At 39.8% G+C, this 18,994-nt stretch overlaps 1 protein-coding gene across 5 annotated transcripts in view; it reads right to left on the bottom strand.

Annotated features, from left to right (window-relative positions):
- Nucleotides 1-18,994, bottom strand: part of l3mbtl3 (L3MBTL histone methyl-lysine binding protein 3) — a 63,997-nt gene that overhangs the window by 9,371 nt on the left and 35,632 nt on the right. For 4 of the 5 annotated variants that reach the window (XM_043219719.1, XM_043219722.1, XM_043219724.1 and 1 more), the window contains exons 15-20: nt 18,864-18,978; nt 17,504-17,606; nt 16,918-16,968; nt 16,071-16,214; nt 14,476-14,580; nt 12,109-12,200 (exon numbers count right to left, since the gene is read on the bottom strand). In XM_043219719.1, the coding sequence (XP_043075654.1) occupies nt 12,109-12,200; nt 14,476-14,580; nt 16,071-16,214; nt 16,918-16,968; nt 17,504-17,606; nt 18,864-18,978 (610 nt within the window). The remainder of the gene's footprint in view (nt 1-12,108; nt 12,201-14,475; nt 14,581-16,070; nt 16,215-16,917; nt 16,969-17,503; nt 17,607-18,863; nt 18,979-18,994) is intronic. The other variant, XM_043219720.1, reaches the window with a different exon arrangement.

Below are 18,994 nucleotides of genomic sequence, written 5' to 3'. Positions count from 1 at the left end.
GGAATGGGATGTAGGTTTGGCTAAAGACATTACCCACCAGATTAGACTACATGATCCTCGCCTTTCCGAGAACGATCAAGACGCATTGCCCCAGCGGACATTGAGGATGTAAGACGCCATCTTAAAGATCTTCTAGCGGCAGGCATCATCCAAGAGTCCCGAAGTCCGTATGCGTCACCAATTGTCATCGCGCGAAAGAAAAATGGTGCTGTACGAATGTGCATTGATTATCGGACCTTAAACAGCCGTACTATACCTGACCAGTATGTCACTCCACGGATTGATGATGCCTTGGACTGTTTGGCGGGTGTAAATGGTTCTCAGTCCTAGATCTCTGAAGTGGCTATTATCAAATAGCTATGTCTGCTGAAGACAGAGAAAAGACTGCTTTTATATGTCCGTTGGGGTTCTACCAATTTCAACGAATGCCACAAGGGATCACTGGGGCTCCAGCGACGTTTCAAAGACTCATGGAAAAGGTGGTAGGTGACATGCACCTCTTACAAGTAATCGCCTACTTGGACGACCTTATAGTTTTCGGTAGAACACTCGAAGAGCATGAGGAGAGGCTAATGAAAGTTTTGGATCGACTGGAGGAATGGGGCCTAAAAGTTTCTATCGACAAGTGCCAGTTTTGTCAACCACAAGTCAAATATGTGGGGCATATTGTATCAGCTATGGAATAGCTCCGGATCCAGAGAAAGTGTCAGCTGTAATTCGGTGGAAAGAGCCAACGGACCTGAAATCCTTACGGTCTTTCCTTGGATTTTGTGGATTCTATCGGCAATTCATTAAAGGGTACTCCACAGTAGTAAGACCTTTGACTGAACTCACTAAAGGCTACCCCCCTGTAAAAGGACAGGGCAAGAAGGATGGAAAGAAATATTACAAAGAGACTGACCTATTTGGGGAACGATGGGACAACGCCTGTGGCGAAGCCTTTAAAACAATCATACATTGTCTAACCCATGCGCCAGTACTTGCCTTCGCTGATGCTTCTAAGCCATATGTACTTCACGTGGATGCAAGTCTGAGAGGTCTCGGTGCTGTGTTGAATCAGGAACATCCTGAGGGTCTTCGACCAGTCGCATTTGCTAGCCGAAAGTTGAGTACTGCCGGAGCAGCATTACCCCATACACCAGTTAGAATTTCTAGCATTGAAGTGGGCTGTTGTCGACAAGTTTCACGACTATTTGTATGGAGCTCAATTTGTTGTGAGAACAGATAACAATCCTCTCACCTATGTACTGACCAGTGCAAAGTTGAATGCGACAGGACATCGATGGTTAGCTGCCCTAGCCACATATAACTTTAGTCTGCAGTACAAGCCCGGAAAACACAACATTGATGCGGATGTACTATCCAGATATCCTACCAATCATGCTGAGTTTGCCTCTTGGACTGAAATTCCACAGTCTGGAGTTAAAGCAATATGTCAGTTGGCCAGCTCCACTGAGAGTGATGACTCTGCTCGACTGGTGGACCATCTAGAATTTCGCCGGATAGCATACCTCCTGTTTACTCTTGCCCAATTTTCCTGGCAACGTGTCACCTGGAGCAGTTTACCCTCGAAGATCTGAAGGTGTCTCAAGATCAAGACCCAGTTATCGGGTTGGTGAAACAGGACATTGAAGCGGGAAGAGTGTTTACACTTCGGAGGAGCTCTGATCCACTGCTTACACTCCTACAACGTCAGGGCCCAAAACTGGACATTAGAAATCAGCTACTTCACCGAGTATCCAAAAACCACCATGGAAAAGAAAGAGTTCAGCTGGTTCTGCCTGCCAAATATCATCGGACTGTCCTGCAATCTCTACATGATGAATCAGGTCACCTTGGAGTAGAGCGGACAACGGAGCTAATAAGAGATAGATTTTACTGGCCCCGTATGGCCCTTGACATTGAGCAGTACATAAAAACTTGTGGTGCTTGTATTACCAGGAAGACCTTACCTCAGAAGTCTGCTCCCCTCAGCCACATTACCAGTAAGGGTCCGCTAGACTTGGTATGCATCGACTTCCTGTCACTGGAGCCAGACACCAAGGGTATTGCCAATGTTCTAGTAATAACTGACCATTTCACTCGCACGCATGGGCGTTCCCTACCAAAGACCAGCGAGCAGTTACTGTGGCAAAAGTCCTGGTGGAAAAATTCTTTTGTACACTACGGACTGCCGTCTCGCATTCATTCGGATCAGGGACGAGATTTTGAATGCCGGCTGATAAGAGAACTCCTAGGAATGCTGGGAATCCGAAAATCAAGGACCACCCCCTATCACCCCCAAGGTGATCCACAACCGGAGCGCTTTAACGTGCACCCTTCTCTCAATGCTTGGTACTTTGGACCCGGCTCAGAAGAGTAAGTGGAGTCAGTACATCCCACAACTTGTACACGCCTATAATTGTACAAAGAACGAGGCGACGGGCTATTCCCATATTATCTCCTTTTTGGGCGAGAGGCTCGTATGCCCATCGACGCGTGTGTTTTGGTACATTCCTGATAATCAAAGAGGAGTAGATCATTTGCAGTACATAGAGAGAATGAAGGATGATCTTCAACAGGCATATCAATTAGCAGCCGAAACTTCTCTAAAGGCTCATCAACGAAACAAAAGACTGTATGATCAGAGAGTGAAACCACACACTTTGGCAGGTGGAGACCGAGTCCTCATCCGAAACCTTGCCTGTACAGGAAAACATAAACTTCAAAACCGATGGAACTCTTTACCTTATGTGGTCATTGATAAGTTTACTGACCTACCCGTCTATAAACTGAGGCCTGAGAGTGGTCTAGGCAGAATACGAACCCTCCACAGAAACCACTTGTTACCCATTGGAGATGAGGTGCGTTTATTGAAGCCTGGGGACTTGAACCAAGTAATACAACCACCTGTAACGAGAGCTCAAACCATGAAAAGAAGAAAAACAAACAGAATAAAGACAGTGTTGATCAGACTGACGGAGTAAACCAAGAACCTTCAGAGAGTGAGGATGATGATCTCTGCTATTATCACCCAGCAAAGATCCCATACCAGAGGTCTATATCACCTCCATGTGCATTAGAACCAGAAACTGTACCTCCTATAGTTGTCCCGGAGCTTATCCAGGAGTGTGTGGGGAGGGAAGATCCGACAGAAAATGATCCCCAAGAGATCCTTAATCAAGTTCAAGAAGTGGAGGAGGATCTGAGTTTAGAAGGGGGAGAAACTGACCCAATGATTGTACCCCTGTGGAACCTGGGCCAGTGCCTTGTCGTAGATCGCAGAGAGAAGTAAGGCCAGTGATTAAGCTGAGTTATGATGATCTAGGAAGTCCAGCGGATAAACCTTTAACTGTGGTTCATCGTGGGATGGTAGTACACATTGAAGAGCTGTTCAAGACAAAGAAGGTCTGCCCCACTGTATGGTGCCACCCCATGGCCCAATGCCCCCAGTGTGTTACAAACCCCTGCCCTATCGTCAGAACAGTAATTCTGTCCTAATATATGTCTAATCACATGAGGGCATGCGACGTTTAGAAGGGGAGGTGTAACCCCTGTAAGGGTTGTTAAAATTTAGTCAATAGAACCCTATTTTTGTTTATAAGCATATTTTTTAATGTGTATTATGAAGCCTGTAAAAAGTTTTATTATAAGTACATGTCCCTTTAAGATCTTGGACGAAGCGCTAAGGATCGGTTGAAATGTACTTGGGCAAAACGTGGTTTTCAACAGCATGTTTGGTTGATTGCCGTTGATTGGAGGTTAATTAGTTAATGCCCGCCTTCTTTATAGGTATAGTCATACTTGATTGGTTTGGGGAGGGGGATATAAAAAGAAACCCGAGAAAGAGAACGAACAGAAGAAAAAGAGGAGCGAGTGAGAGAAGCAGGTAGATTCTAATCGACATCTATCGGTTTATTATTTAATCTAGTTAACTTTAAAAACTCTCGTAGAAGCGTTTGAGTTTGGTTGAAGTGTTATATTTCGTTCGATTTATTTATTTTTCCATTTATTCGTTTATTCGTGGACAACGAGTAATAGTTAGCGGGTTTCAGTTTACACACGCTGTGTGCGAAGTTCGGACGGATTGACTGGTGGTAGTAAAATAGTACTGTCGTCAGTATCCCGCGTGGGAACGAAGAGGAGATCAGATAGACCCGTTGAGCCACCGGACGCGCTCACAGGTCCTCTGACCACGAGGGACGAGAAGAAAAAAAAACCGGATAGCGCACCCAGCCACCGGGAGCGTTGGGTGTTCCTCCGGCCGCGAGGGACGAACGACGGTTGGAGAGACTGTCGGGCTTCGTGACGAACGAGGACGGACTATAGGTACTGTTGTGTTTTTTTTTCAGCTCGCTGGAGAGTGAAGCGGCCAATAGTGTTTTAAGGCCTCTACGCACCCAAGCCACGCATCAGGCCTGCATCGGGAGTGGGTATGAGTGTGGTTATGGTGTGAGTGGGCCCACAGTTTATATGGTGTTTGTGGTATACATCGTAGTAAGTGTGAAGCATTAACGTTACTGTTATCATACTACTCGTGTGATGTAGATATTTTGCTATCCTCCTGCTAACACGCATATTTCTATTTTGTTTTTTGGTTTATAAATAAAAACTCATTTTTTTTTGCATACGGGTATTAGATTACTCATTTGGTAACTTTAATCTCTCTAAAGTGGTATCATAGGTGAGGCTGAAAATATATAGTCGAGAGACAACCTATAAAAGAACCCGGTGCTCCACCCTATAGATCTTAGGTAAGGACACATCTAAGAGGGCAGGGCGCTACACCAGCGTTACAGCGATGTTAACACTCGTAAGGAGAGCACGCACAACATGAAGCCTCCTGCCTTTGGTGAAATACTAAAGCGTGTGGCCTTGAGCAGCATATCGCTTTTTATAAAATGCCATCATTGGACAACATTTGGGTCCCATCTGGATGCTGTTCTTCTAGACTGTGTGCTTGTATTTTTGTCTTCTGTTATTTTACTTTCAAGCGTTTTGAGTGTATTTCACGTATTTTTTATTATTTTTATCATCTTTAATGGTGCATTTTAATGTTTTCTTTGTTTATGTAAAGCACTTTAAGACGTTAAGGCTCTAAGAAATAAAGAGTATTATTATTTTACAGTTGTGAAATCACATTTGCCAGCTGTGTGTTTCTTAATAAAACCACAGAAATCAGTGTTGTTAATCTGTACCGTTTGCGACCACAGCCTCATGTTGTTGATTGTTGTTGATATTCCTTTGCGTTTTGAACCCTGGCAATGCCTCAAGACTTTCACAAGCCTTGAAACGGCAAGAACTAACCTCACACTTGTTAATGAGAGGGGGTCGTTTGTGTGGTTTCAAATTCAAATTAATGTAAATGAATGTAAACTTGTCAAAGCACCTTTCACCTTCCCCGCTCTGAATACCCAGCAGACAAGCCATGCACACATATATATATATATATATATATATATATATATATATATTTTTTTTTCATCATTCTGTATTTTTAATGTAAAAGACTTATTTTGACAAGACGTATTTTTCTGTATTTTCTATTGGTGTTAACCGACATGACCATGCTCCTCTTATAGCTGTGGTCAGTTATTATTAAACATATTAAAAATATGCTACATATTAAACATGTTGTCAAGTGATCCAAATGCAAGGCATCACAAGACGATCACTACAGGCTAATAACGTTATTATTATTATAATTCTTTACTTTTTGGCAACAACAATAACAATAATAGACCTAATAATAATAATTATAATAAAAAAGTACAGATTTTTCTTTAAAAAAAAAACAAAATAAAAACAGAAGAGCTATCATGGTACCATGGTAATCTCATGGTAATTTTATTTATTCATTTATTTAGCCTAAAAATAGACAAAAAATATATATTTTCAAAAATATATTTTTCAAGATATTTTACTGCATGGTTAAAAACGCTAATTAAAGGCCTATAAAACCGTGTCACTTAACTTATATAATAATGTATTCAAAAATAATGTAGGCTAAAATATGATCAATAAAGCAAAATATTTAGAAAAACTATGCAGATTATAAATACAGCTATGCTAAAATATAATATAACAGAGTAGTGAGGTGGTGATCACACTGAATGAACTTTTTATGTTTCTTTAACTATAGTTTTATTTTGATAATGAACAGGTCGCAATGTCTAGTTAATAAAACTAATGATTGTAAAAACAATTATAATAATTTTGTCAGTTAGAATGTACGAGGAATGGGGTACCTGATGAAACGTTGCAAAGTGGTTGCACGTTTAAAATCCTTATCAGCTGATATTATTTTTCTTCAGGAGACCCATATTACACATAATGGATTTTGGATTGCTAATTGGATTTGTAAAGTCTATCAAGCCACGTTTTCTTCTAAAGCTAGAGGTCTAGCTATTCTTTTCAAAAAAACTATTTCATTTCATTCCCATTTAGTGATAACAGACCCAGCTGGTAGTTTTATTATTGTATTGGGTATATAAATAACTTTCCTATTACATGTGATAGTGTGTATGGGCCCAACATGGATGATCTGGCTTTTTTCAGGAGACCATTCCATCTTATTCCAGAGACCAGTACTTCTAATAATCGCTGGGGATTTTAATTGGTACTTAGATTCTCAAGTCTCAAGTTCCTCCTACGGTTCAATCAGTTGGGGTTTTAAACAGTCTAATTAAATCCATGAATTGTGTGGATTTGTGGCGGCTATTGAACCCCACTGTTAGAGATTATTCACAAATCCTACTCCCATAGTAACTACTTCATTATTGACCTATTCAGGGGGTTGTCAAAATATCATAACATTTAAATTTTGGATCATACCCCAGTTTTGCTGAGTTTAAGTTTATCTTTACCAAAGGTCCAATATTGCTGGCTAATGGATAAAACAGTTTTCCTCATTCCTGCCTGATCGGTTGAGTCAGTGCTTAGTCTAAAGACAATGGGGAAGTATCATATTCTTGTCTGGGAAAACTTGGAAAGTGGTTTTGAGGGGACATATTATTGCTTTTCAATTGTCCTGCAAAAAGGAAAGACATAAATGGTTATCCAAGATAGAATTTCCATCTAAAGGTTATCCTTTGTTTTTCGACAGTCGAAAGCACAGTCTGATCTCTCCGTGATTCTAAAATTAAAATATGGATATAATTCGGTTTTAAGTGATTATGTCTCTAATTTATTAATGAAGCTTAAACATAAACAGTTTGAACTCAGTGATAAAGCGGATTGTCTTCTTGCTCGTCAGCTGTAGGCCGGCCACGCCATGCATCAAATAAGAGTACGTAATGGGGATTTAGTAACGCATCCTAAAGAGATTAATGACTGTTTTGCAGAATTTTATAGGCAGCTCTATTCTTCTAATTGCTCAGAGATGAGTGAGGCTGAACATGGCTTTCTCAAGAAAGTGAATTTTCCAAAGATCAGCGATAGTGCTAAAAACTAGAGGAGCCAATTAGTCTTGATGATGTTTTGGAAGCGATTAACTTCCTTGATAAGGGGAAAGCTCAGGTCCAGATGGGTATGGCGTGGAATTCTATAAAGCGACAGCTTCAGTTTTGGCCCCTCTGTTGCTCCGTATGTTAAATCACTTTATAGAGATGAAGAAAATTCCCTGATTCTTTATATGAAGCATAGGTATGTCTATTGAGGAAAAAGGATAGTGGAGAAAACATACCTTAATTGTTACCAGAAGTCAATTGCTAAGATTTTGACTTTTTAAACAAACACATAGGTTCATTAATTCATTCTGATCAAAAAGGGTTCATTCCAGGGATGTTCTCCTTTTGTGATTCTCGGGGTCTATAACATTTTATATAACAATCAGCCAAAAAAACTTAAGACAGCAATCCTCTCCCTGGATGCAGAGAAAGCTTTTGACCAAATTAAATGGAGCTATATGTTCTCTGTGTTAGAACGATTCGGCTTTTAAGAAAATTTTATGCAGCTGATTAAAATGCTCTATTTGGTTCCTAAATCAGCAATTCTTACAAACTCAGATCGGCATGCTTTTTTTCCATTAAAGCGAGGAACACGACAGGGCTGCTGTCTAAGCCCGTTGCCGTCTTGTGGCCAAGTTGAGGTTAAGTTGTCCTTGTATGCAGATGATTTAGTATTATTTTTAAAGGACCAACGTCTCAGTGTAGTGTCATCTTCACTACACTGGGGAGCTAGAACCCACAAAGACAAGGTTGAGGACCCCCTGCTGGCCTCACTAAAACCTGTTCCAGCAGCAAACTAGTTTTCCTAGGAGGTCTCCCACTTACTGACCAAGCCCAACCCTGCTTAGCTTCAGTGGGCAAAGAGTCTTGGGCTGGTGATATGGCTGCTTACAAAGCTCGATCTACTTTGTTCTATATAATTGAACATTAGGATGCCAAAGAAGCATGTTTGGTAACGGTTTCATGTGAAGTCATGGCTGAAAGGCAGCAATTCAACATGTCAGCAGCCAAGGTAGATGCAGGCAACTTTAACTGAACAATGGCAATTGCCATCTTCTCTTTGTAGCTGCACAATAGCAGGATTGATTTAGTTTGAACCATGGTCGTTATTTTCTGCTGCTTAAAGTCAAGACTTGTCAAGCCTGTCAAGCATAACATATCAGTCACAAAGTAGTAGTTTCAGGTCTTTTTATTTGCTTGCGCTGCTTTTCCAAAGTTTTTCCAAAGAAAACATGTCAAATGTAGCATATGTGTCTTAACATCTCATGCATGAAACGCTATTCTGAAAACGTTAAAAGAAGAGCATTTCTGACATGTGATTGGACTGCAGGTTAAAACGAGGGTGGATGATGCTTCTTATGTCTGTTTCGGAGAACCAGAGGACATATATTTAAATAGTTCAGGCATGGCACTGAGTCCCAGAATCAGTTCCAGCCCTCACCCTTTCACAGCCCAGGTCCTGCTCTCCTCTAGCATTACCCTGGCCATCTGCAGGGGTTCCAGATTTGCCAGTCATGGTGATTTTTCCTGCCAGCACAATACTTGGCACTAAACTGGGGTTCCTGACCCACTGCAGCCACCACGGTCTGCCCTGGCCATCCACTAAGACTGCCGATCCTCAACATGGGACTTGTTGTGTATGCACAATGTGTTGTTTGGATCCCAGCACTCCTGTCTAGTTAAGTTATAGTTCAGCATTTGAGTTCAAACTAAAGTTTCTAAGGTCCTAATCCTATTGGTTTCTAGCATCTAGTTCTAGTGCCTTCTTCTTTCATGTCCTGCCCTATCTGGGCAGTTTTTGTTTTGCTATTTAATAACAGCCCTTAGTGGAGTTTGGATCAAGTGTGACAGCTGCATTCATGACTTCTAAGAAAACATTCTGTACTTTAGTTTCTTAGAGTTCTTTAAATGACACTGTGGTAAGCCAGAGAAGTCGATGCTGAATATTCACTGCAGAGTTATGAGGCTGCTCACTTTCTGACATTAATTAGTGGAGCACATAGCCAGTGGGCACCATCTGATGCCTGTTATATAAACACCGTAATCGTCTCTGATAATGGCTCTATCCATGTCATTAGCTGTCATAAAAGCACTTCCTCAAGGGAATTCATAAAACATGCTGTTGAATACATCTAGATATCTAAGTGGCAATACAGTGTTTGCTTTTGCAGTCTTTTAGGCCTAGATCAAATATTTCTAAATCACCCTCTAATGTATTCCAGTTTATTCCAATGAAAAATTGCATGAACTCACAAGCAAAACTCAAAAAGACAAATAAAGCCACAACGAGAGTGCAGATGTCAGGTACAGTCTCTGCAGTGTGTTTGTTTCATATAATTGTGTTATTACGGGAAGAGTATCTGTGCTTTTCCATTCTCAACACAGAGTGCATGATGGGATGCCAGTGCAAAAGTCACATTTATTTGTACAGAGCTTTATACAATAGAGTTTCATAGCATCTTCCCTTTTAGAAAACTGGAAAATAACAGTGCTAATGTAAAATACATTAAAGATGAAGCAAATTCAATTTAGCTGTAAAGCAGCTTTACAGACAATAATAGTGTCATTAGGGAGCTCATTTTAGTCTAATGTTGATTCAATTGAGTTTACTAACAGTGTGGATGCTGCAAAGTTAGTTTCATTATCCAGCTCAATTGAGTTCAAATGTAGTTCCTTTCCGATAGTGTCAGTGAAGTGAAATTGATAATATTACTGAATACAATCAATGACAATTAAAATTTCACCCATATCTAATTGAGATTCTGTGCTAAAAGAAAAAAATATGAGTTTAATTTATATACGCATACACCCATGTGCACACATATTAATATTTTCATACGTTTACCCAGAAAGTTCAGTTCAAATGTTTTTGGCCAACACATACATCTTCATCACATCAGCCCTCAGTCCTCTTCCTCCAAAACACTCAATCAAGCTCGAGGAGCTCCACTGCTTTAAACCCACTCTAAACTTACACACAATCCCCAGGCTTGCAGGAGCTGCCTCCAAACCGCCAGCAGCTCACGACACCATTAATCACCAGGTCCTCCTAACACCGGACATCTGCTGCCCCGAGTCCTGCTTCACAGGTAGATCCTTCAGAACATCTTGTCAAAGTCAATCAACCTGCCGCATCCACAAACCCTGCGGCCCAGTCCTGCTGATTTGCATTCATCAAGAAGATCGAGTCTTTTTACATGCAACTCCTTGTCTGATCTCGTCATCTCTATACTGCATTACTACAGTAGTCCTCAACCAAAACTCAGACTGCAGCATTGCTTTTGGGCTTTAATGATCTCATGTGCATTTCACCTCTCTTCTCTTTATGAATATAAAAACATCTGTATTGCAGAACCTCCTCAGGATGAAACGCTTTCCACATTTGAAAGTGATTTAAAAGAAAAACACCTGACAAATGAATGAATGCAAAAAATGTTGCAAGATAAAATGCGATTCTGCTTTCTACTTTGTCTGCAATAAACTTCTCCTCTGAGATCTTCCAAAGTCCTCATCATTTTTTCTTACGTTACAATTATCCATGGCTTGAGCCCCGGTAGATTACCACTCGCAACGCCCACGACGCATCCGAGCACAGAAGCTGAGGTTCTCACATCTTTTATTCTCAGACTCTCTTTGACGCCTGTGACCGGACCGAGTTAAAAAGCTTTTATGCCGAGGAACAAAGAACCTGAGGTTTGGATCCAGCCCTCTTCCTCATTAGTGACTGCCACTAAACCTTTAGAGAACCAGCCACAGAGGAAGAAGGAGAGACCGATTCTTCTGGAAAGAGACGCAGCAAGAAACAGGAAGGCAGGAAGAGAGAAGGAGTGAGTCATCACAGAAAGAAATAGAGCAGTTGTGATGAAGTGAAATGATTTCAGCTCATCTGTGAATCACAGTATTGAGTTCCTCATGCTTCAGACTCCGAGGGCTCCTCGATTCTGAGGGCGTTCTTCACAAACTGTACAATACGGTCATCTACATTTGTTACCGTGAGCATGTAAAAATTTGTTTTGTTTGGTATACATGTATTTAGCGCAACTTGATTTTACACTGAATAATAAATCCAGTTAATTTAGATCCTATTTCTAGTTTACCGCTTTTTACAATGTAGTACTTCCTCAAACCTTACATATGTTTGTATATGAAACCGGTTTGCCCCCCTCTTGACATTATAGAGTAAATGTCTTTAAAGCAGAAGCAAGATTGGGCCATTTGGTTGCTCAAAATAAAAAAAATGCTGCTAAATATCACTAAAATATATAATGGAGGTATAATCATAGGTGAACACAGCACCTAAACTTTTTAAGATGGTGATATAGCACATCAACAATCACAAAGACCCACTGTAGAACCAATTTTTTTGCATGTCCTGAACTCATAAGACTCTCAACATTTATTTTATTACAATATTTGCCATTACAGTAACTATCACCATATTTATTAAGGCACTTTACATGAAACACCCTCTTTATGCCTCTCTATTCACTTGTCTTTATTTTCTCCTATCTGAGTATTGTTTGCTGCAGTTGTTCAGCCTTCTACCACAAAGATGAATTATGTGTAAGCATACTTCTAAATAAATCTGATTCTGATTCATTCAAACTGGATTGTAATTCTCATTTCAAGCCTCAAAACTGACGTCCACCAAATGATGCACAAATATAATATCGACATCTACCTTTGGTTTCGGTGACTGATGACACCTCGCTCTCCACTTCCTCTTCCTGGGGCAGCTCCTCGACCTTCCGAACTTTACAGGGCCGACCAACCCTGAAGAAGAACACCAACACAACATCATCAGAGCGAGACACACAGGCAGCAACTCTGCTCAAAACAGAGGTGTGTATAAGTTTGCAAACTACAAATAGACTACAGCGTCACAGTTCTGCGTGTGAGAACGATTGTTTTTCTTTCTGAGATGAAAACTGCACAACACTCTGGAAAAGACATTAGATAACACGTATATTGCACAGTATGCAGAAAGCCAGTGTTCCACTTGAATGGCTTACTACACAGTGTGTCTGGATCATCTATTCTGCAAGCGCTGATCTATTTTGCACAAAATTCCTCAGAAGTATTTATAGCCGAGGTATGATTTTGCATATATTTTGTGTGTAATATAAAGATCGTCATGCAAATCCTTCTGGTATAATAAACAGAGATTTCTCAAGGATGTTTGTGAACATCTGAACGTGAGAAACTCAGAGGAGATGTTTAAAGCATCTCCGTCGTGACACAGCGAGCAATGGCGCGGACCTTCTTGTGCAAGTCATCGCAACAGTTTGCAGCAACATGTTTGGGTGAAAATGAAGCTTGTTGACTAACAGGTCAGCATGTCAACAGCACAACTGAGAAAGATCATTTTACTCTGAGTAAACAATGAATCAGCCTGTTAGACAGAGTCAAGGACATCTGTGTGTGTGTGTGTGTGTGTGTGCATCGCTCCAGACCAGATTTTTTTTGCAATTAAGTCTTTGTAAGAGGTTTTTTGCAATGTGACATTATCCTGCCAATACATTTTCCCCTGACATTCTCAATACAACAATGAAAAACAATTTCATTCTCATTACTATAATACATAATTACTTTTTCTTATTTAAATTGTAAAATCATCATGGTTTTGTCTTGTTGTACTTAATTTTTTTAAAACCTACTAATGTTTCCAAACATTGTTGACCCAAGAAGCGGTTCAGGACTGTGAAGCTTTGGGGGTGCTGATGGAAGCACCCGACTCCATCTATGTTTTGATCATTGATCTGAACCCAATCCGAACTAAATCTTTTATTTGTAGCTTTTTACCCTTAAAATATATATATATTTTTTTTTTTAAAAATACCCACATTCAAATGCTCATAAGAATGCATTAGACAAAAATATAAATGTTTTTTTAATTAACCCTAGTAAAAATAACATTTATTTGGTAACACTACAGAGTAATTACCTAGTATGTAACAGGCTGCTACTGTTACACACCGTGTGTGTTACACAGCTACTTATGTAACTTAAGATTTTCACATATGTGTCGCAGACTCTATATAATGTAATTATAAATTCACTACTTAAAATAAAGTGTATCAAGATTGTACTTAAGTGTAACAGACTCGGTCTGTAACATGTGTGTAACAGTAGCTGCCTGTTACATCTACATAATTACAGACTTAGTGTCATAACTTACATGATAAGTCCATTTTATTGTAAGTACAATGGCAGCTACTAAGTATCTAATTAGGTAATTATGGACACCTAAAAATAAAGTGTTACCATTTATTTCATACTAAGTATAGTTCAAATCTATTAGCATATTTACTGACGTAGCAGACATAATTAAAGAGTACCTGAAGTATAGTTTCACTGTAGAACAATCAAATATACTTAATTCTATCTTTAGTTGGACGTCAGCACTACTTCATAACTAAAGCGCGTTAAGCTCAAACTAGGTTGTTCCAAATTAGCAGACTTTATGTATGAAAGCATCTGGAGTATACTTAGCAGGAAACAAATGTATTTCATATGCATTTTAGTGTATTTATTTTTCACTAGGGAAAAGCAGAGTCGCTGTTCTTTCATTCGCCATATTGCTTGTTCAGATATACAACTAAATGTGTCAGTTTTTTTCCAAATTGAGATTTATACATCATCTGAGAGCTGAACTTCCTGAGAGAGAGAAACAAAACAGTGAGAAAAGTGAGAAAAGAGGGAGAAACCAGGAAAAGAGAATAAGTCCATCAGAGTGTATAGAACTCTGAGACTTATATTTTCTATATAGATATTATATAGAAATCTTATACTCTTATATTTCCTATATATAAATGTATACTTAATGTATATCTCTTAATGTAAATCTATATGCGACCCTGGACCACAAAACCAATCATAAAACTGGTTTTGTGCTCCAGGGCCACAAATATTTTGGGGGCCATCAAAGATGCTGGCGGTGTCTGGAAGCTGGCATGACAAAATTCACTTTATTACCTTAATGAGAACAGCGACATGAAAGTAACATTTTTATGCCAAATGAATCACCAAGAGAGTGAAGGAGCCTAACCTTCGCTTGGTCTCCGTGCCGACGGGCTTCTTTGGCGGCGTTTCCATGGCAGCGCTCGCCGTGCTGGGTTTCTCCGGGTGTGACGGGGCAGAGGTGACGGGTTTGCTGAGAAACAGAGGCGAGACGCTGATAAATGAACACATCACTGAAGGTGTGAAAGAGGCCAGACGTGACAAAGTCCTCCGTTTTATCTGGAACCGCACAGGTGTGCCGTTCAGGGCCTGACAGGATAGGATAAGCAAATCAAGAGCAAATATGCTGATTTATGCTAATTTATTTACAACGGCAAGTGTTACACTTCCCTGAGCTCACCTTAAAATGAACAAATAAGTACACAATTCCAGATTATACTGTGAGTGGCCGTATATTATACACTTACGTCAAATTTTATATTACTTTTCCATTGCTTTTCAAGTTTCTTGCACCAAATGCCTTATACGTGAACTACATATATGAGATTTAGCAGGCTAAAACAACTCAAGGCATTGGTTTATAGAGTTGTGTTTGAGGCACTGAAAATATACCGAAATATAAATATAACAAATATAAATGTGCAGACAGTGTCACCACTACTGACAGGTTCAGTGATTTCCCTTCAATTGCTTTTGAAAACGAGGAGAAACAAGCAGCAAACAGACATGCATCAGGAACAGCTGGCCGGATTCGGAGAACGAACTTTATTTTGTGTTTCTAACGCAGACCTTGACTGTACGGTTGCACATATGAACATATCAATGAGCAAAACAAACGGTTCTCACTTAAGCTCGAGCAACTATACAGACCAAGCCACACGCTCTCAGTCAAAGATCTGGCAACACCTGGACCAGGTAGAGTGTGATCTTCAGTCATTTAGTGCGTGGTGCTCAGACTTTCCTCTGTATCCATCTACAGAGTCACAGAGGGTCCGATCCCCAGTGTTCAGATTGGGAGTGAACTCTGGATGCATCTCTGACATGATTATCAATACTGAGCCGTTTAAATGACTAGGCCAGAAACATCATGAGCTCACTCTGAGGTAATAAATAAGAAATTGATTTAAACAGGGTGTCTGTCAACTAAAGGGGCAGCTCGAGGGTAAAGACAGCTTCATTAATTATAACGGCAGTCATTTAGTTTTAATGCATTACAAAATGCCACTCTTATCTGCTGTAGAGACGGAGTCATAGCGAAAGAGCCTGTTCCTGCTACCGTACCTTTAAAACTAAGTCAATAAACAGCGTATAGATGTGTAACGGGGGCCATCGTATACAGTCAGGTGCACACATTAGCATAGTTCACAAATATGAAAGATGTTTCGTTTTTTGTTTACTGCTGTCCTTCAGAAGCCATAACGTAAAATCAATTTACATGGATCTGCTCATTCAATGCTCTTCATGCAATGGGATGCCTTCTTGAACACTGATAAACGTTCAGCTTTGGTAATAACTGCGTGCGAGTCTCTCAGAGTCATATTTCATCTTTCCCAGTCAGCTCTGCGGTTTGGTTTCGCTGGAGCATGACACCCATTACTGTACATCTAACTTATTTGAGGGGTTTTCCATCAATGGGGTGCTTTAAATATTTGAGCGGATCCCATCAGAGTAACGAGCACTCACTCATTAGCGTCAGCTGAAATCTCAGCGCTCGGTTCTGCTCTGCGCGGCCGACCCGCTCCGCTCCCCGGCATCTCTCCGCTCAGGCGATCCGGCACAACTGAGTCCTTGTTCAGGTTGATATCAGAATACGGGCAACCCACGGCACTGAAACACCAGTCAATTTATAAAAACATTTCAGCTATCATTGCAGTCACGGGTCTTAGAGTCTTAATTCACACTTAACGCATACAAATTAAAGCCTAAAAAAGAGCAGAATGTCTTCAATCCCTGAAGTCATGGCATTAGATTATGCATGTACTAGCTATTATTTATTCTGAGCGCTGCTCAGGGCAGTGTTTCCTGATGAAAAAAATATAGAAGAATTAATCAAACCACTCGTCTTAGAGTGACACGCAGCACTATGATGATCTGTTTTTTTAATTAAACCTGATTCAAAATAAGCAGTGAATTTCATTTTGCTCGTGCTGCGAGTTTAATATTTTGGAAATCAATGTGCACTAAGGCTTACTTTATTTATTGTAAAATACATCATTATTACTCAATCTGAGTTCTTAAAACTACAGTAATATAACAACACAAAATACATTTTTTTTAATATTTATTACATATTTTAAATATTTTATCTATTGCATGTCACGGGAATAAACAAATTAAAATTTCAGTCAACATTAAGGGTTCAGCTCCCCAAAAAAACCTCTTAGAAGCTCTCCCAAATATGAAGCATGTTTGATTCTGTAAAGTGATATTTTCTATATGAGCTTTGATCAGTATGGGTTTCTTGCCCTCTGGGTGATTTTTCTCAGACTGATTGTAAAAATAGGAACATCAGAGAACAGACACGCAACACCTTTCCTGGAGCTGAAGACTGCTCCGAGAGCTGATCTGAGACGCAGTGTTCCTGCAGAAGGACCAGTAGACAGGTCAAACTCAGCTCGGAGCAAGATGTAGGCCCGTGATATAACCAAAAATATTATTACAGTATTTTTTACACATCATATATATGATATTTATTTATTATTAATGGGGAAAAAAATCATTTCTATGCGTTTGATAGCCCTTGAGAATGAATGTAAAGTTAATTAATAACAATTAAACTTCAAAGAGCTACCTTTTCATTTAAGGCCCAAAGAAATCTGTTTTACTTCCAACTGTTTATTATTCCATATAAACGTATCGTTACAATGGTGTCTAATTAAATGCATTCATAAAACTTTCATAATTTATTCACTCTTAAAATGTAATAAAATGACACGTTATGATTTCATAATCATAATACATCTTTAGTTAAACCCGACTTTTAGACGGGCTGCCATGAAGGTCTTTGAGTTTCAGTGAGTCTTATTAAGATCACACCAGAAACGAAGCATACTGGATCATAAACCAGTGGCCTGCTGCCCTGTTTTTAGATGAACACACACGGGCTTCACACTGACCTGTGGTGCCCAGAGTAGCGGGCTCCTTTGATGTGACCCACTCCTCTACAGCCTGGCGTGGGACAGCCGCCCTGCTCAGACGTCTCAAACATGTCCTGAGGAGCTAGGAAGAAAACACATCAGCTTACACGTGGAGAACATTCGACAAAATCAAACATAACATACAGACGCAGTTATTTCACTTCAGTGGCAATGAAAAGAACTTATTCCGTGTCATTAAAGTCAAACCCAAACATAGGAGCCTGATAACAAAACTCTTTTAGACAGCGCTTAGATTTTACATCTGAACTCTTTATGTGTTGACAAACACCTTCAATCTTCAAGTAAAATATGAAAACCTATCATAAAAACCTATTATATTATGACTAGATAAGTCAAGACACCTTTGCACTTTTAACAATTTTATATATAGGAAATATTGGAGATATATTTATATATATATATATATATATATATATATATATATATATATATATATATTTAGAAAACTAAACATACTCTGATGGATATATTCTCTTTGCCTGGTTTCTCTCTCTTTTCTCACACTCGTTTTGTTTCTCTCTCTCTCTCTCTCTCTCAGTAAGTCGGTCACATCCTGATGCCAGTTGCTGATTTCTAAACATTGCTCCGATCCGTTTCCATGGACACAGAGGAAGGGAACGAGAACGAAGAGAAGATTATCAGCAAGACTGACTGGAGAAAAGCTCATTGTTCAACAGCATTTTCCCAGCATCCTCTGGAGCTAATAGAAGATATTGACACGAGAAGAAGAAAGAGGACTTCCTCTTTTATGCCCACATAATTCCTTCTTTCTACCAGCGTCAATTTTCCGCGAAATGATGAGGAACATGTCTGTCATTAGAGAGTCTAAAGCAGTCTATTTAGAGAAGACGGAGAATGCTGGTTGAGCTGCCATTAACTCAGCATTTAGGGCCGGGATTATAGCGCATTTCGTCTGAATCACTCAAACTTCTTGTTGGAGACCGTCAGGACGTTCTCCAGACATCTGCGTGGAACACATTTGCTCTGCGTTATACACACTGCGTAAAACAATATCATCTTAGTCAGTTTCTTGTTTCGTTTTACAGGAAAATATTTGGAACATATTAAACGGGATCATCTCCATGCATCGCATTCACGAAAAATGAATTAAAGTGTTAGCACATGTTAGCATGTTGCTCAATATTTTATCGGTATATAAAACAAATCATCAAGTTTAAGCAGATGCAGATATTTCTTTGATATTTGCAGTACTGAGTAAAATGTATATCATATATCTAAATGTATATATCCTTGCGCATTGCCCATCATATCCGTAAGTATAAGTGTGTGTGTGTGTGTGAAATCTGCCTGTACTCACTGATGGGCGGCTGAAGTGGGTGTCCGGTTTTGGCGCACCACCCGGCAGGATGGATATCTGGGCTGTCTGCGTCGATCCAGTAATCATATTCATCTGTCCAGCCATCAAAATGGATCTAGAAGAAAGCAATG

Source organism: Puntigrus tetrazona, chromosome 20 (genome assembly GCF_018831695.1).
Source record: "Puntigrus tetrazona isolate hp1 chromosome 20, ASM1883169v1, whole genome shotgun sequence".
NCBI lineage: Eukaryota > Metazoa > Chordata > Actinopteri > Cypriniformes > Cyprinidae > Puntigrus > Puntigrus tetrazona.
This window is presented reverse-complemented; position numbering and strand designations above follow the sequence as displayed.